This window comes from Dasypus novemcinctus, chromosome 12 (assembly GCF_030445035.2).
Source record: "Dasypus novemcinctus isolate mDasNov1 chromosome 12, mDasNov1.1.hap2, whole genome shotgun sequence".
In the NCBI taxonomy this organism is placed as follows: Eukaryota; Metazoa; Chordata; class Mammalia; order Cingulata; family Dasypodidae; genus Dasypus; species Dasypus novemcinctus.
Window position 1 is genome coordinate 91,084,811 of NC_080684.1, and position 25,434 is coordinate 91,110,244.

General features: G+C 43.4%; 1 protein-coding gene across 2 annotated transcripts in view; it reads left to right on the forward strand.

The window, feature by feature from the left end:
• RFX4 (regulatory factor X4) overlaps positions 1-25,434 on the forward strand; it is a 180,286-nt gene that overhangs the window by 44,730 nt on the left and 110,122 nt on the right. For both annotated transcript variants that reach the window (XM_058308667.2, XM_058308668.1), the window contains exon 3: positions 8,668-8,728. In XM_058308667.2, the coding sequence (XP_058164650.1) occupies positions 8,668-8,728 (61 nt within the window). The remainder of the gene's footprint in view (positions 1-8,667; positions 8,729-25,434) is intronic.

Below are 25,434 nucleotides of genomic sequence, written 5' to 3' on the forward strand. Positions count from 1 at the left end.
GTGCTAGTGTTAGAGACACAGTGGCGGGTGTGGGCCCTGCCCTCCCAGAGCTCACAGAGGAGCAGCAGGCACACACTGTGACCTGGGCTCGGCTAGGGACCAGCAAGGGGGAGCCCAGGGAAGGAGTGAGTAAACCTGTCCCAGGTGCAGAGCTCACCCAGCACATCTCCAGAGGTAGAACTGGGATTTGGGTACACTATCCCTCTGAAGGAGTGATGATTATTATAGTAATAGGTGACACTTCTAGAGCACGCCTTCTGTAGCAGGAATGGTGTGCTGAGTCCTCACAATAGCCCTCTTGGTTGATACTGTTATTGCCCCTATTTTACAGAGAAGGAAACTAAGGCACCTAAAGGTTGTTCAAGTTTACACAGCTGGTAAGTGGTGCAGCCAGTGTTTGAACTTGGCAGTTGGGCTTTAAATTGCTGTTTTGTTTTTAATTTTTTTTAAAGAAGGTACCAGGGATTGAATCTGGGATCTCGTACATGGGAGGCAGGCAGTCAACCACCGAGCTACATCTGCTCCCCTGGCTCCAAGTTTATATTGGGAGACATGCAGAGCAGAGAGCAGAGATGCTCACTGCCGAGGTCTGTGAAATGTGTTAGGAACCAAGATTGTCAAGGTATGCAGAACAGAGGGGCAAGAAGGAGACCAGACCCCAGGCAGTGTTGTAGGTGGGAGGTTTTCACAGCAGAGTGCGGCTCTGTGGATGTGGTAGACTGAGGGCGGGCACTGGGAGGAGATGGCTCAGGATGTGCTGAGCATGTGGCTCCAAGAATCTTGCTGGCTTGAAATTCCACCTTCCAGTATGATTCTTATTTGGTCTGAGGCATTTCTGTCTGTTAAACCGAGAAGGCATTTGGCAGGACAAACTCACAATGCCTCTGTCAACTATAACTCTATCCACCTACCTGAAATGTACTTTCCTGCCCTCTTCTACCCGTTTTTTGCCCCACCTCCTTCAGATACCAAGGCCAGTGTCACTTTCCACATTAGGTGCTGCTGTAGCTTCCTGGACCTGCCCTTCACAGTTCTTGCCCAGGACTTACCTTTTATTTGCTGATAATTGGGCTATGCACTCAATGAGCTAGTCTGTTTTTTTCTCTCTCTTTAGCATCTGGTGTAGGACTGGAACATACTATCTATAAATATTTGAGGGAAGCAAATATGGCTCAAGAGATAGGGCTTCCACCTACCATACGGGAGGACCTGGGTTTGATCCCTGGGGCCTCCTGGTGAAAAAGAAGAAGAGAAAGCATGCCTGTGCAGCGAGCCAGTACCCACGTGGTGAGCCAGTGCCCATGTGGTGAGCCAGTGCCTGTGCAGCAATCCAGTATCCATGTGGTGGGAGTGTCCACACGGTGAGCCAGTGCCTGCACAAGTGAATAAGACAGCAAGATGATGACACAACAAAAGAGAGAGGAAGGGGAGAGTCAAGGTGAAGTGCCGCAGAGACCAGGAACTGAGGTAGCAAGGCTAAGAGGGAATCTCTCTCCATATCAGAGGTCCCCAGGATCAAATCCTGGTGAATCCTAGAGGGGAAAAAATGAGAATATCAAAAAATTAAAAAGAGAAATAGATACAGAAGATAACACAGAGAATGGATACAGACAGCAAAACAAAACAAAACAAAACCAGCAGGGTGGGATGTGTGTGGAAATAAATAAATAAATAAATAAATCTTAAAAATAAATATTTGACTAATGAGTGATCAGCACTTCAAAGTGAATTAGGATTGAGAACCATCAAATAGGAGGATCAGACCTGGGTTTGACACCTCACCTACTCTTTGGGGGAGAGAGGCTGGGTATCCAGACCCTGGACACAAAGGAACTAGGGGTCTGTAAGGAGAAAAGAGCCCCCAGAACATGACACCCGGGGATGAGCCTCCCTGGCACCGAGGGATCACTATCAACTACCAACTGATGATGCAACTGGAAAATGACCTGGAAAGGAAGGTTCAATGCGGATCAGCAGAATATTCCTGTCTACATAAAATAACATGACTTTAAAATGCTGTTTGACCTAATGTAAGGAGGAAATGGAAAGGAGAAATGAGTTTATATGGCTACGAGTCTTAAAAAAGAGTCTGGAGGCTATCAGAAGGATTGCCCTTATGCACAACTGAGCAGAGTCTAAGAGACAGATAAAGTAGATACAACCCCCAGGTATTGGTTCCTTTGAGGGCTAAAGAGATCCATCGGTGCTATGGTTATGGCAGATGGGGTTAACTGCCATGTCAGATGGCCCTTCTGTGGAGCTGGTGTTTATGCGTGATGAATCTGGACTCAGACGGGATCTCTCTTCATCAGACTTTCATGCTACTGTGCTGGAGTTGTAGTTGGTGTTGGGGTTTAAGATATATTTAGGGGATCTGAATCTCTGGACTGACAATGTGATAGCCAGGCCCTGAGCCTCAACAGACTCCAGCACCTACAATCTAATTTATTGGACTCATCTCACTCAGCTAAGATGGAGTTGAAGAAGGACAACCACCACACCATGGAGCCTAGAGTGCCTACAACTGAAAGCGGGAGGATTGCATCCAGTATCCATGTGGAATCTGAGCCTCCTCTTGACATAGAGGTGCAATGGACACAACCAATCCAATGTCCACAGAGAAAAGGTGGCATTGGAGTGGGAAAAGTGGACATGGTGGCTAATGGGTATGGGGAATGGCAGGAAGAGACGAGATGTGGAGGCGTCTTTGGGACTTGGAGCTGCCCTGGATGGTGCTTCAGGGGCAATCACCAGACATTGTAAATCCTCACAGGGCCCACTGGATGGAATGGGGGAGAGTATGGGTCATGATGTGGATCATTGACCATGAGGCGCAGAGGTGCCCAGAGATGTACTTACCAAATGCAATGGATGTGTCATGATGATGGGAGTGAATGTTGCTGGGGGGGGGGGGGGAGTGGTGGGGTGGGGGTGGTGGGGTTGAATGGGTCCTCATATATTTTTTTTAATGTAATATTTTTACAGAATCAATAATAAAAATTAAAAAATTTAAAAAAAAAAGAGCCCCCAGAGGTAGAAGGTACATGTTTGATGTCTGAGCCCAAGGGTCCGTGTTGGCATCAGCGTAGACCATTTCTCTGGTATCTAAATACTATCAGTAGCTGCTGTATGCCAAGCACTGAGAGCAGCAGTCCCCATCCCAGCTTCCTCCACTTGCTGGCTGCATGGCCTGGGACAAGTTATTCAACCTCACAGTGCTCAGTTTCCTTGTTTATAAAATAGGCCTGTGTTTTAGTTTGTTAAAGGATGCTGGGAGCAATATACATGAAATGGGGTGACTTTTGTAATGGGAATTAATTAGGTTAAAAATAGTTCTGAGGGTAGTGGACTTGGCCCAATGGTTAGGGCATCTGTCTACCACATGGCAGGTCCGTGGTTCAAACCCCGGGCCTCCTTGACCCGTGTGCAGCTGGCCCACACGCAGTGCTGATGCGCGCAAGGAGAGCCCTGCCACACAGGGGTGTCTCCCGCGTAGGGGAGCCCCACGCATAAGGAATGCACCCCATAAAGAGAGCTGCCCAGGGCAAAAGTTCAGCCTGCCCGGGTGGTGCCACACACGTGGAGAGCTGATGCAGCAAGATGATGCAACAAAGAAACGAGACATAGATTCCTGGTGCCGCTGACAAGAATACAACTGAACATAGAAGAACACACAGTGAATGGACACAGAGAGCATTCAACAGGGGGGATGGGAAAGAAATAAAAAATCTTAAAAAAATAAAGTTATAAAAAGAAAATAGTTCTGAGACTGTGAAAATGTCCAAATTAGGGCATCACCGGAGATGCTGTCTCACTGATGGTTGGCTGCTGGCGATCCCGGACTCCTGCCATGTGGCAAGACAGAATGGTGGGTTTGCCGGTCTAGTCTCTGCCTTCTCCACTGTGTTGTCCCTGAGCTCAGCTGTGGGGGATCAGGCATACAGTTTGTCTCTCCCCTCTCCTCTGGGCCTCATTTCTTTCAGCCTCTTGGGGGACCTCTTCTCATGCCCCTGTGCTCCTCTGATTCCAGCCTCCAGCCTGGAGGGACCTCTCTCTCAGCCTCTTGGGGTTTCTCTATTTCTGCTGCTTTTAGTGCTCCATTTATAAAAGACTCCAGTAAGAGGATTAAGACCCACCCTGGGTCATGCAATCTAATCAGAGGCCCTTAACAAAAGTAATTTAACTATGAGTTCCCACCTACAATAGGTTTACATGCACAGGAATGGATTAACTCTAAGGACATGATCTCTTCTCGGATCCACAAACAGCTTCAAACTGTCAAATGCTATGAAACATCTTCATCGCACTGTTGGGAAGATTAAAATGAGATACTATATGAAATGTAAAGCACAGCATCTGGCTTAAGCACTCAATCAGCAAATGACATTCTTATTATGGTATTCTTTTAAATATGTATCAAATTTTTAACATCTGTTATTATATTTAATTCTTAAAACACCCTTGTGGTATAGGCTATGATTCTCCTTTTTAAGATAAAGGTCCCCAGGCTTGAATGAGCTGTTCTGCTCAAGAGCCCACCCAGAGTTAGGGGCAGAGTTGGAATGGAAACCAAAGTCTGCCTGTCCTCAAAGCAGGTTCTCTTTCCATTCCCCGGGATTACCAACAGGGCTATTACAAAGTTTAGGTGAGAAAACAAAAAACCCTGACACAGTAGAGACAAGTATCACCCGAGTGAGACTCGGTGCTGGAATCCTAGATGAGGAGCTTTTCTGGCTCCCCTTGGCCCCCTCCCTCTTGTCTCCCTCCTCCCCACCCCACCTTTCCCCATACTGCTTCCTCCTCTGGGAACACCCTCTCTCTCAGTGTCCTTCTGTCAAGAGTCTGACCTGTCCCTTCGAAGGCAAATGAGGTGGGCTGCAAACCAAGATGTACTCTATGATCCCCACGCGTTTTTAAGTTAGGGGTATATATGTGTGTGTGTGCAAGTGTATGCTCATGTGTGAGTGAATGTAGAAAAAGACCAGAGGTAAATAGGACTAAAAGTTAACTTTAGTTCTTTTGGTTGAGAGGGACTTGGATTTCTAGAGATTTACACTTTCTCTGTATTTTCCAGATTTTCTAAAATGAGCATGTTATTACTTCTGTTAACAAAAAACAATGTCATTTCAAAAATCCTGACCATCCCTTCAAAGCTCGGCTCAAATGCCACCTCTTAGATGGAGCTGTTATGCCCCCTGGGGCTCATGTGCCTTGCAGGGTCCTTGTCCATGTGGTTGTCCTTGACCCTGTAAGTCCTCCCGAGCGGAGCGGAGTCCAGTAGGAGTCCAGCAGTAGATCCTGGCTGGATGGAGTGGTTCCGAAGGCCTCCTGGTGGCCCAGCAGCAGCCAGGGCCAGTCTTTGCCCTGCAGCTCCCTGCAGCTGACGTTTTCCAGCTCTTACCCTCAGCCAGGAAGCCGCTGTAGCCACTGCAGCCACTGCAGTCACCCAGCATCTGGGAGGTGGCATGATCTTTCAGGCCCTGGGGCCTTGATCTGCCCCCTACCTTCTCCACCCTACCCCCGACTTCCTCCCCTGCCCTCTGGTTCTTACCATCTGGCTCACCCCAGGACTCAGCTATACGTATGTCGCCTCTTCCAGGAAGCCTCCCCTGGCAGGCCTGCCTCTTACCCCATCTGGGTTTGCTAACTCCTCTTTTACCTGTATCACAGCATTTATCACATCTTCCTCTCTCCCTGTTTGACTTACCTTTCCCAGACCAGACTCAAGGGCAAGAGTTTAACTTCATTTTCCCCAATGTTTAGATGGCACAACTTAGGCGTTCAACAAATATTTGTTGAGTTAGTGTGATCCTCACACTAGTTCTATAAGAAAACCATTTTACAAATAAAGAAAAGTGAAACTCAAGAAGTCAAATGGTTTGCTTAGTCATGGTCAGTAAGATTTTGAATTGATTCCAGAGTGTAGGTCTTTTGACATCTAATCAGTCGACTAAAACACTGAAATTTTTTTTTTACGATTTATTTTACTAATTTCTTTCCCTTCCCCCCATTGTCTGCTCTCTGTGTCCGTTTGCTGTGTGTTCTTCTGTGTCTGCTTGCATTATCTGATGGCACTGGGAAACTGAGTCTCTTTTTCATTGTTGTTGTGTCATCTTGCTGCGTCAGCTCTTCATGTGTGCAGTGCCGCTCCTGGGTAGGCTGCTCTTTTTTCACAGGGTGGCTCTCCATGCAGAGTGCACTCCTTGCGTGTGGGCCTCCCTTATGCGGGGGTGCCTCTGCATGGCATGGCACTCCTTGCATGCACTAGCATTGCGCATGGGCCAGCTCACCACACAGGTCAGGAGGCCCTGGGGATCGAAACCTGGACCCTCCATATGGTAGATGGACGCTCTATCAGTTGAGCCATATCCACTTCCCAAAACACTGAAATTTAAAGAAGCATAGGGGAAAAAAATTCAACAACCCTGCTTATTCTCCGGGGAAAAGGAAATGTTAATCAAGTGCCAGCATAAGCTTAGTAGAGATACATTTCAATTGTTTATACCTCTTCATTTAAAAAATACCATTCCTGTTGCTTTGTTTGTTCATTTATTTATTTATCCCCCCTCCCTTCATTGTCTGTTCTCTGTGTCCATTCACCGTATGTTCTTCTGCGTCTGCTTGTATATTCTCACTCAGTGGCTCTGGGAACCGATCCTGGAACCTTCTAGAGCAGGAGAGAGGTGATCATTCTCTTGAACCACCTCAGCTCCTTAGTCTGCTGCATCTCTTATTTCTCTCCTCTGTGTCTCTTTTTGTTGCAACATCTTACTGCGCCATCTCTCTGCGTGGGCCAGCACTCCTGCGCGGGGCAGCACTCTGCATGGGCCAGCTCGCCACATGGGCCAGCTTGCCTTCCCCAGGAGGCCCTGCGTATCGAACCCTGGACCTCCTATATGGTAGATGGGAGACCAATTGATTGAGCCACATACACTTCCCTTGTGTTGGTTTTTTTAATATAGCCTTTTCTTTCTTTTGGATTATTTGTTTAGTATAGTTTCTAGGAGTTGGGTTGTGAGTCCAAGTGATTGAATATTTCAGATGACTCTCAACATTATTGTCAAGTTACTTACCAAAAATATTGTACCCATTAACACTACCTTCAGAGAAGTACCAGTGTCAGTTTTACCACGTATAGGCTAGCATTGGGAATTATCTTTATTTAGAATTTTTGTTAAAATAGTGCCTCATATTTTTACTTTTTTTAAAATTGTAAACAGCTGAAGTTGTGCATTGTTCTACAGTCTTGTGAGACCCACATGTTCATGCTCTTGATTGCACTTTCCTTTTATTTTATTTTAAATTCATGGAAGACATTTGTGGAAGAAAGACTTAACTACTTAATTAAATACCAAGTGACAGGCATTGTGCCAGGCACTGGCAAAAGGAAACACAAAGATGCATAAAATACTATCCCTGACTTCTTTTTTTTCAATTTTTAATTTTTTCAAATGAAACTTTAGATTACATAAATGTTACATAAAAAATTTAGGGGATTCCCATATGCCCCACTCCCTCTCCCTCCCACACTTTCCCACATTAACAACATCCTTCATTAGTGTGGTACATTTGTTACAATTGATGAACACGTATTGAAGCATTGCCACTAACTGTGGATTATAGTTTTCATTGCAGTTTACACTCTGTCCCATGCAATTTTGTAAGTTTTGACAAAATATGTAATGGCTTGTATCCATCATTGCAATGTCATGCAGGACAATTCCAATGTCCCCAAAATGCCCCCTTATCACACTTATTTTTCCCTATTCCTCCCCTTGGAACCTCTGGTGGCCCCAGCCTCCACATCAATGATAAAAGTCCTTCCATTGCTAGAATAACAGTAAGTCTATAGAAGAATGATAGTACGTTTACTTGAGTCCTTTGTTCATTCCCCAGTCTTGAGGATTTGGGGATGCCCATTCTGCCCCTAAATGAGAGGGAGTTTAGATCCCGTGGGGCAGATGGATGGAACTCTCTTGCTTGCAGTTGCAGACTCTCTCTGTTCCTTGGGATGGGCATTGTCCATCATCACCACCTTGTCAATTATTCTGGGTGAGTCCTTCTAAGTGAGCTAACACGTGAATAGGAGAGAAGGAGATGTGCAGGAATAATGTCCGAGATGGCTGATCAGCTGTGAGTCCTGCAGCGGGCTGGGGGAGAACAGGGTTAGGAGCCAGGAATGCTGACTTGGAAAGGCAGGATGGAAAGGCTTCAGAGAGAAGGCATCACTTATTCTAGCAGCAGGAAGACTGAGAAAAACTTAGAGAGGACTCCGGGTTGACAAAACAACTTGGGTTACAAAGAGAAAATGGCAAGTGAGGTCAGAATGTCCTTTGGGTCAGAATCATGGAGTCGAATGTTCTGCTCCAGTTGGGGGATAGGAAACGGGTAATTGTGGTCACGGTGTTCAGTGAGGAAGGAAGATAGCGCTCTAGACTAACAAGGGATGTCAAATAAAAATCCAAACAAAGTCGAGTGTTCTATAAAGTCAGGCTCCCTTTTTTCTTATTAAACTATGCTAAATCTGTCATGTTGGAAAAAAAACAAATATCACTGTTTGCAAAGCATTAAAATTTGAGGGAAACACCATCTATTGACACTTGGGAGAGCTGAAAGGCCTTTTGCCTTTTCCTGCTGAACTTAGTTCCTTTTTCTTTCCTTTAACAGATGAGGAAAAAGAAAATAATAGAGCATCCAAGCCCCACTCCACTCCTGCTACTCTGCAATGGTAAGTTTCCATTTTTAGGAAGTTCTCTCTTGATGGACTGCTCCCACCTATAGGACTTGATATCACTTGGACATTTTTACATTGGCGTGGTAACTTGAATCCAATAATGGACATGAAATCTATTTAATTTGCAGATATACATAAAATGCCCAACTTAGATCTTGCCTGGAGATTTTAATTTTCATATTGATTTTCATTTTGGAGTAGGTTTTTTTTCCCTTTGTGAAAACACTGGCAAGGACTGGATTCCACATGGATTGTGCTAATTGACTTTAATAAAATCTGTGATTACATTAGGAATGTTGCAGAAATAGACACACATAGGTCTGTTCACCTCTACCAATGAGACCTTAATGAATTAAGAGTTAATCACAACTCTACTATAATTATTTTAAATTAGTAGCGCTAACAAGAGCTATCTATTAGAGCGGTCTTCTCTTTAATATTTGGAATTCCTGGGCCCGATATAATATTTAATAATGCTGTTTAAATGGTTACACTCATGTTTGGTATTTACTGACAAATTTTCCTTTAGGAGCTTTACTTGAAATCATGTGATAGATTTGAACACCAGAGCTCCTGGTGCCAGAGGTTCATTCCTCAGCCCCATCAGCTTATTTTCTCCTCTCAGTGCAACCCAACAGACATGAAGGGATTCAGCAGCACAGGGAAGGGGGTGTAGCTGAGCAAGAGGGTTTCGTCCTCGCTCAGGCCCAAGAGTCGGGGGGGCTTGCTCCTGCCGAACCACCGGCGGGGGGTGCCCCAAGAGGGAGCACCGGTTCTCCAGGCGTGGGGGACGCGCGGTTGGGGAAAACCACGGAGACCGCTTGAGCGCAAGAACAGGTCTGCTTTATTACGGAAGTACACTTAGCTATATAGGGTTGGGTAGAGGGAGGGGCGTGATGAAGGGAGGGTTGGCTAAGGGGCGGCTGTGGACAGGCTGAAGCTGATGGATAGACCTGAGGTAAGCAGTTACTGGGGAAGAGGGCAGATTGTGGGTTGGCAATATGGGCGGGACTGGCGGGAAGGACGGCGGGGGCTGGAAGGGGAGGAGGGGTGGAGAAAGGCGGCAACAAGGGGGCAAAGAAGTGAGGAGGGGAAAGGAATGAAAAGGTAGTATGCTCCAGCCTCCAAGCTGGGCACTTTGCAGACATGCCTCATTTCATCCACACAACCATTCCTGTGAAGTTGGTATTGTTACGCCCATTTTACAGTTGAGGGAAATAAAGCTTACACAGGTTTACCCATTTGTCTGAGTAGCCACATAGCCATTTGGTAGCAGAGGCAGGAATCTGGCTGGGTTGCTTTAACTGCAAAGCCCATGCTTTGGAAGAAAGGAAGTAAAAAATCTGGAAGGATGGAGGAGAGAGAACAGATCAGAAAAGGAGGCAGATGGGCTTTAATGAGCATATCGTATTAGATTCTCTCATCTAATCCATCCACAAGTGAGAGAAAAACGACATTTGGAGAAAGCATTCAGGAGCATAATTCAATCTTCTTAACAAGCCGGCTTGTTTTGCTTCAAGGATAGTAAAGGTTGTTTTCAGCAACTCCATTCCCAGCCTTTTGGCTCATCTCCATCATTTTGTCCTTTTTTTTTTTTCCTCATTGCAGTTGCTACTTTTTGCTTTATCCAATATTGACTCTACTTCCCAGATTAAATCTTCTCTTTGCACCCCTCCTCAAAAATTATGGCCAGGCACATTCCCATAATGCCAGGACATCGAATGGAGCACCAATGTGACAGACTTTGTTGAGTGAGAGTTTCTGGAAATGCAAGGAATTGACACTCTGGCTTTAATAACCTAAATATGTCCTATGTTCCAGAATAAAAAGTTGGAAATGGACTAGAAGAAAATCTAGCTTGTTTTTTTTGTTTGTTTGTTTTTTTTGAGATTATCTGACATCTGCCTGGCAACAGCAAGGCTGTAGACAGTGCAGCTTCCTGAGCCACACTTGCAGGGCTTAAATCTGAGCTCTTCTTACCTTGAGCAAAGTCCTTGACCTCTCTGTGCCTTAGTCTACTCACCTGTAAAATGGGGATAACAGTAGCATCTAAACTCAAGAGGGTAGTGATGGAGATGAAATGAGTTAGCGCATGGGGTGCTTGAACAGCGCCTGACGTAGAGCGGGCCTCAGTAAGTCTCAGCAGTTGCCTGTCACCGAACCCCCTCATTCTGAGCCTGCACAGATGCCAGGAACAGCTGCCTCTTTCCTGGTATGTGCACAGTCACTTCTTCTGTGGTATCTAATTCTGCTAAAAAATGTCTGTTTTTCTACATAAAGGGTCACATAGAACTTGCCAGAGGAAATATCATCCTCTAATTCATATGGTCCGGCAATGGGATTTTTAAAAATGATGTATCTGCTTTTAAGGACAAATCAGATTTGAAAGTTTATAAATTTTAGTCTTATTATTTTCAAAAACTGTTCAAAGAATAGCAGATCGTCCTCTACTTCCCTCTATATTATATGTTTAAGGTAGCATTTCAGTCACTAATTCAGGAAGTATTTATTGTGCTCCTACTGTTTCATAGGTCCTGTCCTAGGCCCTAGGGATACAGTGGGGGATGGAAAAGATAGACCAAGAATAGGTGCGGATGAAGGGGGGGGGGGGAAGGATTTTAAAACTTAATGATAAATAAAGACTGCACTGAGTAGCGACAGGAGCTGTGCCGAGAATTAAACTTGACATGACAGTGTCTCGGATTGTCAGTCAGGGAGAGCTTCTCTGAGGAGGCGACAGTTAAGCAAAGATTTGTATGACAGGAAGTTCCTCGCTGCCCCCATGACCATGTGAAAATCAGGGGCGGGAGAACATTCCAGGCAGAGGCAGTTCCTACAAAGGCCCTGCGGTTGTGTTCCCCTGGAGACAGACCCCGAGACGGAGCCGTGCCCGCAGGTGGCTTATTCAGGCAGCCACGCGGTGTCCACACCTGCGTCGGAGGGAGGGCCCTGGGCTGCCAGGAGGCCGCAGCGGAGCCTGCCTTCATCTCCCGGGGAGACTGAGGCTGGGAGGGTTGCGCGCGGATGAGCTGAGTGGAGGCAGTGGACCAGGGCGGGCTGTGAGGCTGCTCTCTTCACATCCTGCTGAGGGCAGTTCCCTTGGGGGGCTCAGCCTCAGAAGCCCACCTCCCAGCAGGGGGGCGATGCCTCGGTGCTCAGGGTCAGCCGGCGGGCACCACAGCACCCACTGCTCCTCTCTGGGGGAGGAGCAGGCTGAGCTCGGTGGCCCCTGTGGTTGGAGCCCTGCGGGCAAGGAGAGCATACAAGATGAGCTGGGAGAGCGCGGGGGAAAGGATATATAAAGAGGGAAGAGATAGGAGGACATGTCCTTAAAATTAAGTAGGAACAGAATCATGCTTAACACTGTGGTGGAGGACATGAGACTTAAAGCCCCGTATGTGAGTAGATTTTTTTTTTTAAAAGAATATGGTTTCAATATAGAAACTGTGTTGCTCAAAAAGGAAAATGGGTGCACCCTCTATTTTACGAAGGAGAATGATATAATTTACAATATGTCCCCTTTTTGTTCTAGCTGCCAGGGAGTTCAGAGCTAAATCTGATGCTTATATACTTCTTCAGTCTCTTCTTTCCTTTGTCTAGTTTTCTTTTGCTTTTTAGAAAAAGGCAGAACATAAGTAAATTCAATAAATACATTTTTTTGTTTTCCTTTTATTTTATTTGCACAAACAATGCATTTCCCTTGTTAAACAAAACACTGTAAATAAAGTCCATTCCTTATTGTGCCTTATCTTCCCATGTTACCGGTATGATTTATATATAATTTCTAGAGCTTTGCCTATGCACTTTTGCATATGTACCTGTTGAGGCTTCTGTATTTTGTTTTGTTTTTTAATTTAGTGCCTTCCCCTCTATAAACACAATGCAGAAGTACCATACAGTAGATGTTGTTCCACAATCTGTCATCCTGTACTGATATCCAACTTACTTTCTTCCTCATTCGAATGCCTGGAAGCTATACCTCTGTCCGTACATAAAGAAAGACCCCATTTAAATTGCTGTGCAGCATTTCACATACGATGGCAGCTGAACTTATTTAGCCATTTCCCTCTTGATGGACATTTAGGTTGTATCCCAGTCTCATCAATGCCTTTATAAATAAGGCTGAAAAAGACATACCCATTTGACCCCTGATGGGCACATGTGGGTATTGAGTGAAATTGCTAGATGCATACACTTAAGATGTTAATGAGATTGCAAAATTGCCCGCTGGGTTGGCTTTACCATTTTACACCTTCACCTGCATTACAAAATACTTAAAAAAAAAAAAAAAAAGCCTATCACCACAAGCACCACAACATTGTATCTCATTCTCTGAGATGCTTATATCTTTCATATTGTCACTTCTCTCAGCTCAGAGAGGTGGGCATGCCCAGCAAAGGCCCAGGAAAGGGCTGGCAGGACCGAGGTGGCAGCCACCAGCCTGATAGTGCTGAGCTCTCCTGGGACACTCAGCTTGTCTTGTCATATGAAATTGGGTTAGGAGCTATTTGCCTCTCCAGCTTCCTCCTTCTTGCCTCTAACCCTCTCCATATCCCCCCAGAGACCATTCCCACTCTAAGAACAAATAACACAGCAGCCAGGGAGCCTAAAATAATCAGAGCCACGTGATCTGGAGGTAGCTCCCAGCAGAAAACAGGCAAATATTGTCAAATGCCTTCTGCCAAACCCTTTCCAGCATCCTCGGTCACAAGGGTTAGTAAATCCCAACTCTCCAGGGATGGTGAGTGCTGCTGGAATCCCAGCCGCACAATAACCTCTATTCATGCACAGGATTTTGAAATGGAACGCAGCCTGTCGCGTCCTCCTGGCCTACGTGCTGCCAGCACATGCTCCCCCTCCCCAGTCACAGCCCCCCGGTCGGCCTGTTACCATGTTACCCTGTGCTCCATGTGCACTGTCAGGGAGGAAACGGTTCCCTTTCAGCTCTTTACAGAGGAAGCGAGCCCCTTTCCAAAAGGAAGCGGATGGAAGACATGGTCCCTGTTTGCCAGGGCCACTGTAACAAAGTGCCACAGACTAGTTGGCTTCGACAAAAGGAATTTGTTGTCTCTCGCTGTGGAAGCTCTGCCTTCAGCATCGAGGTGTCAGCAGGATGGTGGTTTCTCTGAAGCCTGTAGTGCACTGGGGGTGGCTTGCCAGCCGTCCGTGTCACGACCTCTGCCTCTGTCACATGGCCCTCTGTCTCCTCCTCTGTGTCCACATTTCCTCTGCTTGTAGGGACTCCAGTCAGGTTGGGCTAAGGCCCGCCTTGGTTCCGTTAACTAATAACATCTTCAAAGGTCCTATTTACAAATGAGTTCATGACCATCAGACGAGGGATTAGGGCTTGAACGTGTCTTTGTGGAGGATATGATTCAATCCATAACAAAAATCAAACTGTCGCTTTCATGGGGGACGTTTTTCTTCCTTTTGAAAAAGTGAAAATGAGACCTTAGGAGGTTGACAGGCTCTCAGTAATTGAAATAAATACAAAAATAAATAAATAAATTTAGTGTTTCTCTTTAGAATTTTCTTGAAGGCCATAGGTAGAAAATTGGGCTTGGCACTATTTCAAAGAAGCAGTACATTGAAGTTTTAACCCGGGCACAAGCTCTTAGACCAGACACATTGGGTGTAACCAATATCTGAAATTTTGCACCCATTTCCGACTTGATTCTTTATTCAACAGTGACATAATATTACTTGGTTTCATAATACAATGTTAGACCATATGGTTCCAGAAAGAGAAGATGAATATTTTAGCTCTGAATTCAAGCAAAGGTGCTAGATAATGCCCAGTAGGTGTGACTGTGTCTTGCAAGAAGGCTTTGGCTGCAGGTAAATTAAGGGGGCACAATGAGAAGAATCAGAGAATGAGATGCTGTGTTGCTAGACAAGGTTCCTGTATTTTTTTTTTTTTATGTTCAGACATACCTCACAGATATTGCAGGTTCAGTTCAGAGCACTGCAATAAAGTGAATATTGCAACAAAGCAAGTTACAAATTTTTTGGTTTCCCAGTGCATATAAAAGTTACGTTTACACAGTACTATAGCCTATTAAGTATGTAATAGCATTATCCCTAAAAATACAATGTAAATACCGTAATTAAAAAGTACTTTGTTGCTAAAAGTGCTACCATCATCCGAGCCTTCAATGAGTTGTAACCTTTTTGCTGGTAGAGGATGTTGCCTGGATGTTGGTGGCTGCTGACGGAACAGGACTATGGTTGCTGAAGGTTGGGGTGGCTGTGGCAATTTCTTTAAAAAAAAAAAAAGATTTATTTATTTATTTCTCCCCCTTCCCTCCATTGTCTGCTCCCTGTGTCCATTCACTGTGTGTTCTTCTGTATCTGCATGTTTTCTCATTAGGTGGCTCCTAATGAGATCCTGTGACCTTCCAGAGTAGGAGAGAGGTGATCATTCTCTTGTCCCACCTCAGCTCCCTAGTCTGCTGTGTCTCTTATTGTCTCTCCTCTGTGTCTCTTTTTGTTGCATCATCTTGCTGCTCCAGCTCTCTGCATGGGCCAGCACCCCTGTGCAGGGTAGCACTCCTGCACGGGCAGCACTCCACTCAGGCCAGCTCTCCACGTGGGCCAGCTCGCCACACAGGCCAGCTTGCCTTCACCAGGAGGTCCTGGGCATTGAACCCTGGACCTTCTATATGGTAGATGGGATTCCAATTGCTTGAGCCACATCCACCTCCCTCAATTTCTTAAAATAAGACAGTAATGAAGTTTGCCACATCAATTGACTCATCCTTTCAAGACAGATTTCTCTTTAGCATGTGATAGCATTTTAATCACAGTTTACTCACTTCTTTCAAAATTGGAATCAAGTCTCTCAAATCCTGGTGCTGCTTAATCAACCAAGTTTATGTAACATTCTAAAAATCCTTTGTCATTTCAACAATGTTTATGAATCTTCACCAGGAGTGAATTCTATCCCAAGAAACCACTCTCTTTGCTCATCCATAGGAAGCAACTCCTCATCCATTCAAGTTTTATCATGAGATTATAGCAATTTAGTCACATCTTCAGGTTCCACTTTTAATTCCAAATCTTTTGCTGTGTCCACCATATATGCAATTACTTCCTTCACTTAAGTCTTGAACCCCTTAAAGTCATCCACAAGGGTTGGAGTTAACTTCTCCAAACTCCTGTTTATGTTGATATTTTTACTACCTCTGATGTATCACAAATCTTCTTAATGACATTTCAGAATGTGAATCCTTTCCAGAAAGTTTTCAATTGACTTTGTCCAAATCCTTCAGAAGAATCACTGTCTTTGGCAGTTACAGTCTTATGAAATGTATTTCTTAAATAAAAAGACTTGAAAGTTGAAATGCCTCCTTGATCCATAGACTGCAGATGGATGTTGTGTTAGCTGGCAAGAAAACAGCATTCACCTCGTACATCTCCATCGAACTCTTGGATGACCAGGTATATTGTCAATGAACAGTAATATTTTGAAAAGAATCTTTTCTTCTGAACAGTAGATCTCAACAATGGACTTAAATATTCAGTAAACCATGTTGTTAACAGATGCACTATCATCCAGCCTTTGTTCTTTTAATAGAGGACAGGCAGAGTAGATTTAGCATCATTCTTAAGGGCCCTAGGATTTTCAGAATGGTAAATGTGCATTGACTTCAACTTAAAGTCACCAGTTTCATTAACCCACAACAAATGAGTCAGCTGACCTTTGAAGCTTTGAAACTAGGCATCGATTTCTTCTCTCTAGCTATGAAAGTCCTACATGATACCTTCTTCCAAACTGAAGGCTGTTTCATGTTCATTGAGAAGCTGGTGTTTAGTATAGCTGCCTTCATCAATGATCTTGGGTAGATCTTCTCTATAACTTGCTGCAGCTTCTACAAGAGCACTTGCTGCTTCACCTTGCACTTTTTTTTTAATTTTAAAAAGAGATACTTAGATTATACAAGTGTCACATAAAAACTATAGAGGATTCCCATATGCCTTGCTGCCCACACTGCCCACATTTTCCCACATTAACAACACCCTTCATTAGTGTGGTACAGTCATTGCGATTGATGAACACATTTTGGACATTGCCACTAAGTGTGGATTAAAGTTTGCATTGTAGTTTACACTCTCTCCCACCCAATTCTGTAGGTTATGGCAAGATTTATAATGGCCTGTATCTGTCATTGCAATGTCATTCAGGACAATTCCCAAGTCCCAAAATGCCCCCATATTATACCTCTTTTTCCCTGTCCCTGCCCTCAGAACCTCCAGTGGCCACTGCCTCCACATCAGTGATATAGCTTCTTCCATTACTAGAAACACAATAAGTCTATAATAGAATATCAGTAATTCTACTTTAATCCATAGTTCATTCTCCAATCCTGAGAATTCTGGGATGGTGATGTCTACCTCTACTTGAGAAGGGGCTGTGACCCCATAGAACCAATGGGTGGGACTCTCTTACTTGCAGTTGTAGACTCTCTTAATTCCTTGGTATGGTAGTTGTCCATCATCACCTCCATGTTAGTTGTCCTGGGTGAAATCAATGAACTGGAGAGTAGGTGCTGGAATTCTGTTGTGATTCAGGGCCCAGCTGGCACAAGGACAGCCCAAAGATTTAAGTCTCTTGGACATATACCTACCCAACCCTAGCACTAATTATAGGTTCAAATAGAAGGACAGAAGAGCCATGTGTAGGGAAAACACAACTGAGTCCAACTCTGTCACCCTGGGGAGCATAAATTCCAAAGCAGGGTCCACTGGCAAAGCACCAAACTCCTGAGCTATCTTCCATGATTATAGTGTCTGGATGTCTACAGAGCCCTCAGGAGCCCCGCTATTTGGGGTAGTAGCAACTTTGGCAGTCAATGAGATCCTGTTGAGATGTGCATAAGTGTAACCTCTGGGATGACCTCCTATCTCACTTTGAAGTCTCTTAGCCATATAAATTCGTTTGTCTTTACCTTTTCCCTCTTTTGGTGAAGATCTTTTTCCAGTTGCATTGCTAGTTGGTACTTCATGGTAATCCTTTGGTGCCTAGGAGGCTCATCCCCAGGAGTCATGTCCCACGCTAGGGGGAAGGTAATATATTTATATGCTGAGTTCAGCTTAGAGAGAGGCCACATTTGAACAATAAGGAGCCTCCCAGGAGGCATCTTTTAGGTACTCTATAATATTAGGCTAAGTTTCAATTTCAAGGGAAACGGACTTTGGCCCAGTGGTTAGGGCGTCCGTCTACCATATGGGAGGTCCGCGGTTCAAACCCTGGGCCTCCTTGACCCTTGTGGAGCTGGCCATGCGCAGTGCTGATGCGCACAAGGAGTACCGTGCCACACAAGGGTGTCCCCCGCGTGGGGGAGCCCCACGCGCAAGGAGTGCGCCCGTGAGGAATGCCGCCCAGCGTGAAAAGAAAGTGCAGCCTGCCCAGGAATGGCGCGCCCACACTTCCCGTGCCGCTGACGAAAACAGAAGCGGACAAAGAAACAAGACGCAGCAAATAGACACCAAGAACAGACAACCAGGGGAGGGGGGGAAATTAAATAAATAAATAAATCTTTAAAAAAAAAAAACAAACTTTATTTCTAAAAAAAAAAAAAGTTTCAATTTCAAGAGTAAAGGCTTATATGCACAATCATCAATATCAAGGGCCTGTCAATGGAACATCCTCTTTCAGTAATCATTGCCCCTGTTCTCAGGGGATTCTTCTGATCCACCAGAGAATGTGGCAGAGTCTCCCAGGATGGGAATCTGACATTCTTTCAGTTTTTGTATGAATCTCTACCCACCATGACAATGCCCACGAACATCTGAACACATTTATATACCTTATATGCATGCCCAGGTGAGCTTCCTAGCATGTATCCCCAGTCACTGACACCCCACACCAATGATCCTTCCTTGCCACAGTTGTAGCCCTTCTGTGATCCAAAACTTTTTCAAAAATGAAGTCAATAAAATAACCAAATACAATTAATAAGAAAATGAAATAATAATGATAGCTTTAAAAATAAATAAAATACAAAAAAACATAAAAATATAAAAATTCAGAGTAATAAAAAATAATGAAAAAATATTAAATTTTTTGACATTTTGTCTTTCATTACTGTAAGATCTGTTGTCCTACATGTACAGTGACATTTTTTTCTGTTTATTGCCTCAATGTCTTAACTTTTATTTTTTCATTTTGTCCTCAGAGAACTTTTATGTTACAGAAAAGTCACATACTGAATATAGGGGACTCCTACATACCCAACATTCTCCCCTTTTTCTCCCTTCCCCTATTAATAACATTTTATGTGTGGATGGTACGTTTGTTACAACTGATGTACAAATATTGAAACATAGCAACCAACCATGGTAAATGGTTTACATTATGGTTTACATTTTGGATCATACGCTTTTATAAACTTTGATGCAATTCAACATGGTCTGTGTCCATAATAGCAAGATCATGCAAAACACTTCCATCTCCCCCAAAATGCCCCCTGTTCCATCTATCTATTCCTCCCTCCCCCTCTCCTGGGGACCCATGGCAACCACCAACCTTCACTCCTTGAAGGACAAGATTCATAGTTACTTGCAACAACACTGAGGGCTTGACACACTGGTCTGCCCTCCCCTATTAGGCACCACCCAGGCTCTTGCCCCACTATCCGAGAACAGAGCAAGCCTCTCCAGAATGGGAGTCCACCACCTTGCCACTCATTATGTGGGTCTCCACCCACTGATATAACACACTATGACAAGATGAACACTCAGTACTCTCTAGAAGCCTGACCCAGGTATGCCCTGTTCTGAATGCCCGCCCCCCCATCCAACACCCCAAACTAGCAATCCTCACTTGCCATATGGCCAAAAAAGCATTCTCAGCATTGTAGTTTCAGCCATGTACCCACCAATCTTCATGTTCACCTGCTTTCTCCCCCAACTCTACCCCCAGTTCTGTGGACAGTCCAATCCACCCTCCCCACCCTACCCCCTGACAAACCAGCACTGCCCAACCTGAAAACATCATCACACCACTGTCAGGCCCCTCCACTGTACAACTACACATTTCCACATTATCATAGATTTTGCCCATATGGGTGTTGGCTCACAACCTTCTTCTCCCTTTCTATTTCTTGTAAACCTGTCTTCCAGATCTAGCTCTGTGAGTTTGCTCAATTTTCTTAATTCATGTCAATGAGGTCATGTAGTATTTGTCCTTCAGTGCCTGGCTTGCTTCATTCAACATAAGATCCTCAAGATTCATCCCTGTTATCCCATGTGTTATATTGTATTCCTTCTTACAGCTGAGTAATATTCCATTGTATGTTTATACCACAATTTGTTTATCCATTCATCTGTTGAAGGACATTTGGGTTGATTCCAACTTTTGAGAATCTCACCTTCCACTTTTATGTTATGGAGACTGCTTCTTCCCTTAAACCTCATGAAACAAACTTTGATACCTTTAAACGTTTCTTCTGCAGCTTCCTCACTTTTTTTCAGCCTTCATAGAATTGAAGAAAGTTAGGACCTTGCTCTGGACTAGGCTTCAGCTTAAGGGAATGTAGTGACTGGTCTGATCTTCTCCCCAGCTCCCTAAAACTTTCTTCATATCAGCTATAAGATTGTTTCACTTTCTTATCATTTGTATGTTCACTGGAGTAGTACTTTTAATTTCCTTAAAGAACTTTTCCTTTGCATTCACAACTTGACTGTTTGGTGCGAGAGGCTACTCTTTGGGCTTTTGACATGCCTTCCTCACTAAGCTTAATCATTGTTGCTTTTGATTTAAATCTCTGTGCAACTGTTCCTTGCACTTGAACACTTAAGGTTATTAATTAGCCTAATTTCAATATTGTTGTCTGAGAACATGGGTAAACAACCGGTTGGTGGAACAGTCAGAACATACACATTTGTTCAGTTCACCATCTTACATGGGCATAGTTCATGCACCCCCCAAAATTGCAAAATTAACATGAAAGGTCACCGATCACAGGTCACTATAAGAGTTATAATAATGAAGAAGTTTGAAATGTTGTGAGAATTATCAAAATGTGAAAAAAGACACAAAATGAGCACCTGCTGTTGGAAGCATGGTGCTGATAGACTTGATTAATGACGAGGTTGCCATAATCTCTGAATTTGTAAAAGGCACAATATCTGTGAAGCATGATAAAATGAGGTATGCCTGTATTTTTTTTTTGTTGTGTTTAACATTGAGTTGCAGTTTTCTGAATACAAGTGCTTTACATCATTGGTTGAGTTTATTTCTGACTATTTGAGTTTTATCTGTCATATTTTATTTTTACCACTCTTGACACTTTTAGTTACTTTCATTGATATAATCTCCATTTCTATACTCCCTTCCAGGCCTGCCTCTCCTGTCTTTTCTTTTCAGGGTCTAGCACACCTTTAGTATTTCCTGAAAATCTTGTCTCTTGCTTAGAAATGCTCTCAGTTTCTGTTTATCTGTAAATATTCTAATCTTCTAATCTCGTCTCCATTTTTGAAAAACAGTCTGGATATAAGATTCTTGGCTGTAAGTTTATCTCTGGTAGTATCTTAAATATATCAGATCACTGTCTTCTTGCCTCCATGGTTTCTGGTGAGAAATCAGCACTTAATTTTATTGGGTATCCCTTATATGTTAAGCATTGCTTTTCTCTTGCTGCTCTCAGAATTCTCTCTTTGTCTTTGGCATTTGCCATTCTAATGAGTATGTGTCTCAGACTTGGTTTATTTGGATTTTTTCAGATGGGAGTACATTGTGCTCCTTGGACATGGATATCTATGTCCTTCAAAAGGGTTGGAAATTTTTCTACCATTATTTCTTCAAATACTCCTTCTGCCCCCTTTCCCTTCTCTTCTCCTTCTGGGACACCCATGGCATGTAAGTTTGCTTGCCTTTCACTTTCATTTAGTTCCCTGAGACCTTGTTCAAATTTTCCCATTCTTTTCTTCATCTGTTCTTTTGTGTGTTCACTTTCTGAGGCCATTTCTTCAAGCTCACCAATCCTTTCTTCTGTCTCCTCAAATCTGCTATTACATGATTCCAATGTTTTTAAAATTTCATTTATTGCACCTTTCATTCCCATAAGATCAGCTATTTTTCTATGTATGCTTTCAAATTCTTCTTTGTGCTCACTCAATATCTTCTTAATACCTTTAATCTCGTTAGCCATCTCACTGAATTTATTAAGGAGATTTGTTTGAATATCTATGATTAGTTGTCTCAACTCCTTTATGTCATCTGGAGGCTTATCTTGTTCCTTTAACTGGGCCATATCTTCCTGTTTCTTGATGTGGATTGTAATTTTTTGTTGTTGTCTTGGCATCTGGCTTACTAGAGTCTTTATTCTGGGTGCAGTTTTTCTCTTTAATTTAGGGCTTTCTGCCCTTTCTCCCTTGCTGGTTGTACAGTAGGAGCCAAGGATGTAGTTGGTACTATAAGCTGTGGAGGCTCAAGCTGCCCTTCATTGCTCCAGGGACCAATGAAGCTTCTCCCAACTTTCTCCTTTGCCAGGGGTAGGGACAGCGTCACAGTTGTGTGGAATAATCCAAGTCGTGCAGGCCTAAACTGTAGTTGCCCAGAAAGACTGATGAAGCTTCACGCCCCTTTCTCCGCTGCCTGGGGCATGGATGGAGCTGCAGGTGTGGGCAGCACTCTATGCAGTGTGGGTTCAAGATGACCGCAGTTGCCCTGGTAGACTTCCAATTTCCAGGGTGGTGGGAATGTGGAGAAGCATGGAAAAAATACAACTGGAATGACCTATGGACTGTGATTAGCAGTAATAATATAATATTCTTGCATCTTTGCCAAAGATGTACTGTGTTGATAATGGGGCAGTATGGAAAATATGTGCCAAATGTACACTATGGATGTGGTAAAAATCAGATATTATCTTATCTGTAACAAATGTTCTATCACAGTGTGGTGTGTTGATAAAGGGGTGTTGTTTGTGAATTCTGCACATGTGCATGATTTTTTCATAAGTTTACAAATTTTACCATAAAAAATATATATTTAAAAAATAATAATAGGGTGGATTGGGGGAAAATACACCAAATGTAAGAAAAGGAGTATAATTAGTAGTAAGATTTTGGCAGTATTCTTTCATAATTTGTAACAAACGTCTCATGACAATGCAAGATGTTGGTGGAGGGTTGATGTATGGGACCCCTGTATGATGTTATGCATGTTTGCTTTGTAAGTTCACAACTTTACTATAAAATTGTTTATGTATGTTTGTATATAAATGATATAAAGATAATAATAGGGTGGGTTGGGGGAAAAATACTTTGGTTAGTAGTAATATTTTGGCAATCCTCTTTAATCATTAGTTAAAAATGTTTGTCAACAATGCAAGGTATTGGTGTGGGGTGAGTTATGAGAGTCCTTATGATACTATATGTTTTGTAAGTTCACAACTTATAAAACATTTATTACTACACTATACTATTACTATACACTTAGTGTTTATGTATGTTTATGTATGAGTGATATACTTCAATAAATTTTTTAAAAAGGAAAAAAAATTATGAGATTCCCATATACCCCACTCCCCACACCCCCAACTCCTCCCACATTGACACCTTCCTTCATTAGTGTGATACATTCATTACATTTATTTATTTTTAAAGATTTATTTATTTATTTAATTTCCCCCCTCCCCTGGTTGTCTGTTCTTGGTGTCTGTTTGCTGCATCTTGTTTCTTTGTCCGCTTCTGTTGTCGTCAGCGGCACGGGAAGTGTGGGCGGTGCCATTCCTGGGCAGGCTGCTCTTTCTTTTCACGCTGGGCGGCTTTCCTCATGGGCGCACTCCTTGCGCGTCGGACTCCCCCACGCGGGGGACACCCTTGCGTGGCACGGCACTCCTTGCGCGCATCAGCGCTGCGCATGGCCAGCTCCACATGGGTCAAGGAGGCCCGGGGTTTGAACCGTGGACCTCCCATATGGTAGACGGAAGCCCTAACCACTGGGCCAAAGTCCGTTTCCCCATTCATTGCATTTAATGAGTACCTTTTGGAGCATTGGTACACAGCATGGATTATAGTTCATATTGTAGTTTACACTCTCTCCCAGTCCATTTGGTTTAGAGTGGACTTACTGGTATTCTACTATAGAAATATTGTGACTCTAGCAATGGAAGAAATTAATCATTAATGTGGAGACAGTGGCCACAGGAATTGCTGAAGGCAGGAAGAGGGAAAAAGAGATATGATATAGGGGCATTTTTGGGACTTGGACTTGTCCTCAGTGATATTGCAGGGACAGCTGCAGGACACTGTATATCCTGCCATAACCCACTGAATGGACTGAGTTAATTTTTGTATAAGATGTAAGAGAGGGGTCTTCTTTCTTTCTTTTGGATATGGCTATATAGTTTGCTCAGGACCATTTGTTGAATAGACTGTTCTGGCCCAGCTGGGTGGGCTTAACAACCTTGTCAAAAATCACTTGACTATAATGAAAGAGAAGAAGGAAAAAAAAGAATATTAAAAAACATCACTTGACTACAGATGTGAGGGTCTATTTCTGAGTTCTTTTTTTTTTTTTTAGATTTTATTTTTATTTATTTAATTCCCCTCCCCTCCCCCGGTTGTCTGTTTTCTGTGTCTTTTTGCTGCGTCTTGTTTCTTTGTCCGCTTCTGTTGTCGTCAGTGGCACGGGAAGTGTGGGCGGCGCCATTCCTGGGCAGGCTGCACTTTCTTTCGCGCTGGGCGGCTTTCCTCACGGGTGCACTCCTTGCGTGTGGGGCTCCCCTACGCGGGGGACACCCCTGCGTGGCAGGGCACTCCTTGCGCGCATCAGCACTGCGCATGGGCCAGCTCCACACGGATCAAGGAGGCCCGGGGCTTGAACCGCGAACCTCCCATATGGTAGATGGACGCCCTACCACTGGGCCAAAGTCTGTTTCCCTATTTCTGAGTTCTTGATTTGGTTCCATGAGTCAATCTGTCTGTCCTTTGCCAGTAACCATGATGGTTTTTTTTGTTTGTTTGTTTTGTTTTATTACTGTAGCTAAGCAATATGCTTTACAGTCAGGAAGTGAGAGTCCTCAACTTTGTTCTTCTTTTTTAAGACATTTTTGTTTATTTGGGGCCCCTTAACCTTTCAAATAAAATTTGATTATTGGCTTTTTTATTTCTGCAAAGAAGGCTGTTGGGATTTTTTTATTGGAATTGCATTGAATCTGTAAATCAGTTTGGGTAGAATTGTCATTTTAACAATATTTAGTCTTTCAATCCATGAACATGGAATGTCCTTCCATTTATTTACGTCTTCTTCAGTTTTTTTAGCAATGTTTTGTAATTTTCTGAATACAGATCCTTTATGTCCTTCATTAAGTTTATTCCTAAATACTTGATTGTTTTAGTCGCTATTATAAACGGAACCTTTTTTATGATTTCTTCCTTAGATTGCATATCAGTAGTGTATAGAAATGCTATTGCTTTTTGCGTATTAAACTTGTATTCTGTCACTTCGCTGAATTCGTCTATTAATTCCAGTAGCTTTGTTGTGGATTTTTCAGGATTTTCTAGATATAGGATCATGTTATTAGCATATAGTGAAAGTTTTACTTCTTCTTTTCCTATTTGGTTGCCTTTTATTTCTTTATTTAGCCTAATTACTCTAGCTAGAACTTCTAGCACAATATTGAATAATAATGGTGATGGTGGGTATCTTTGTTTTGTTCCTGATCTCAGTCCGAAAGCTTTCAGTCTTT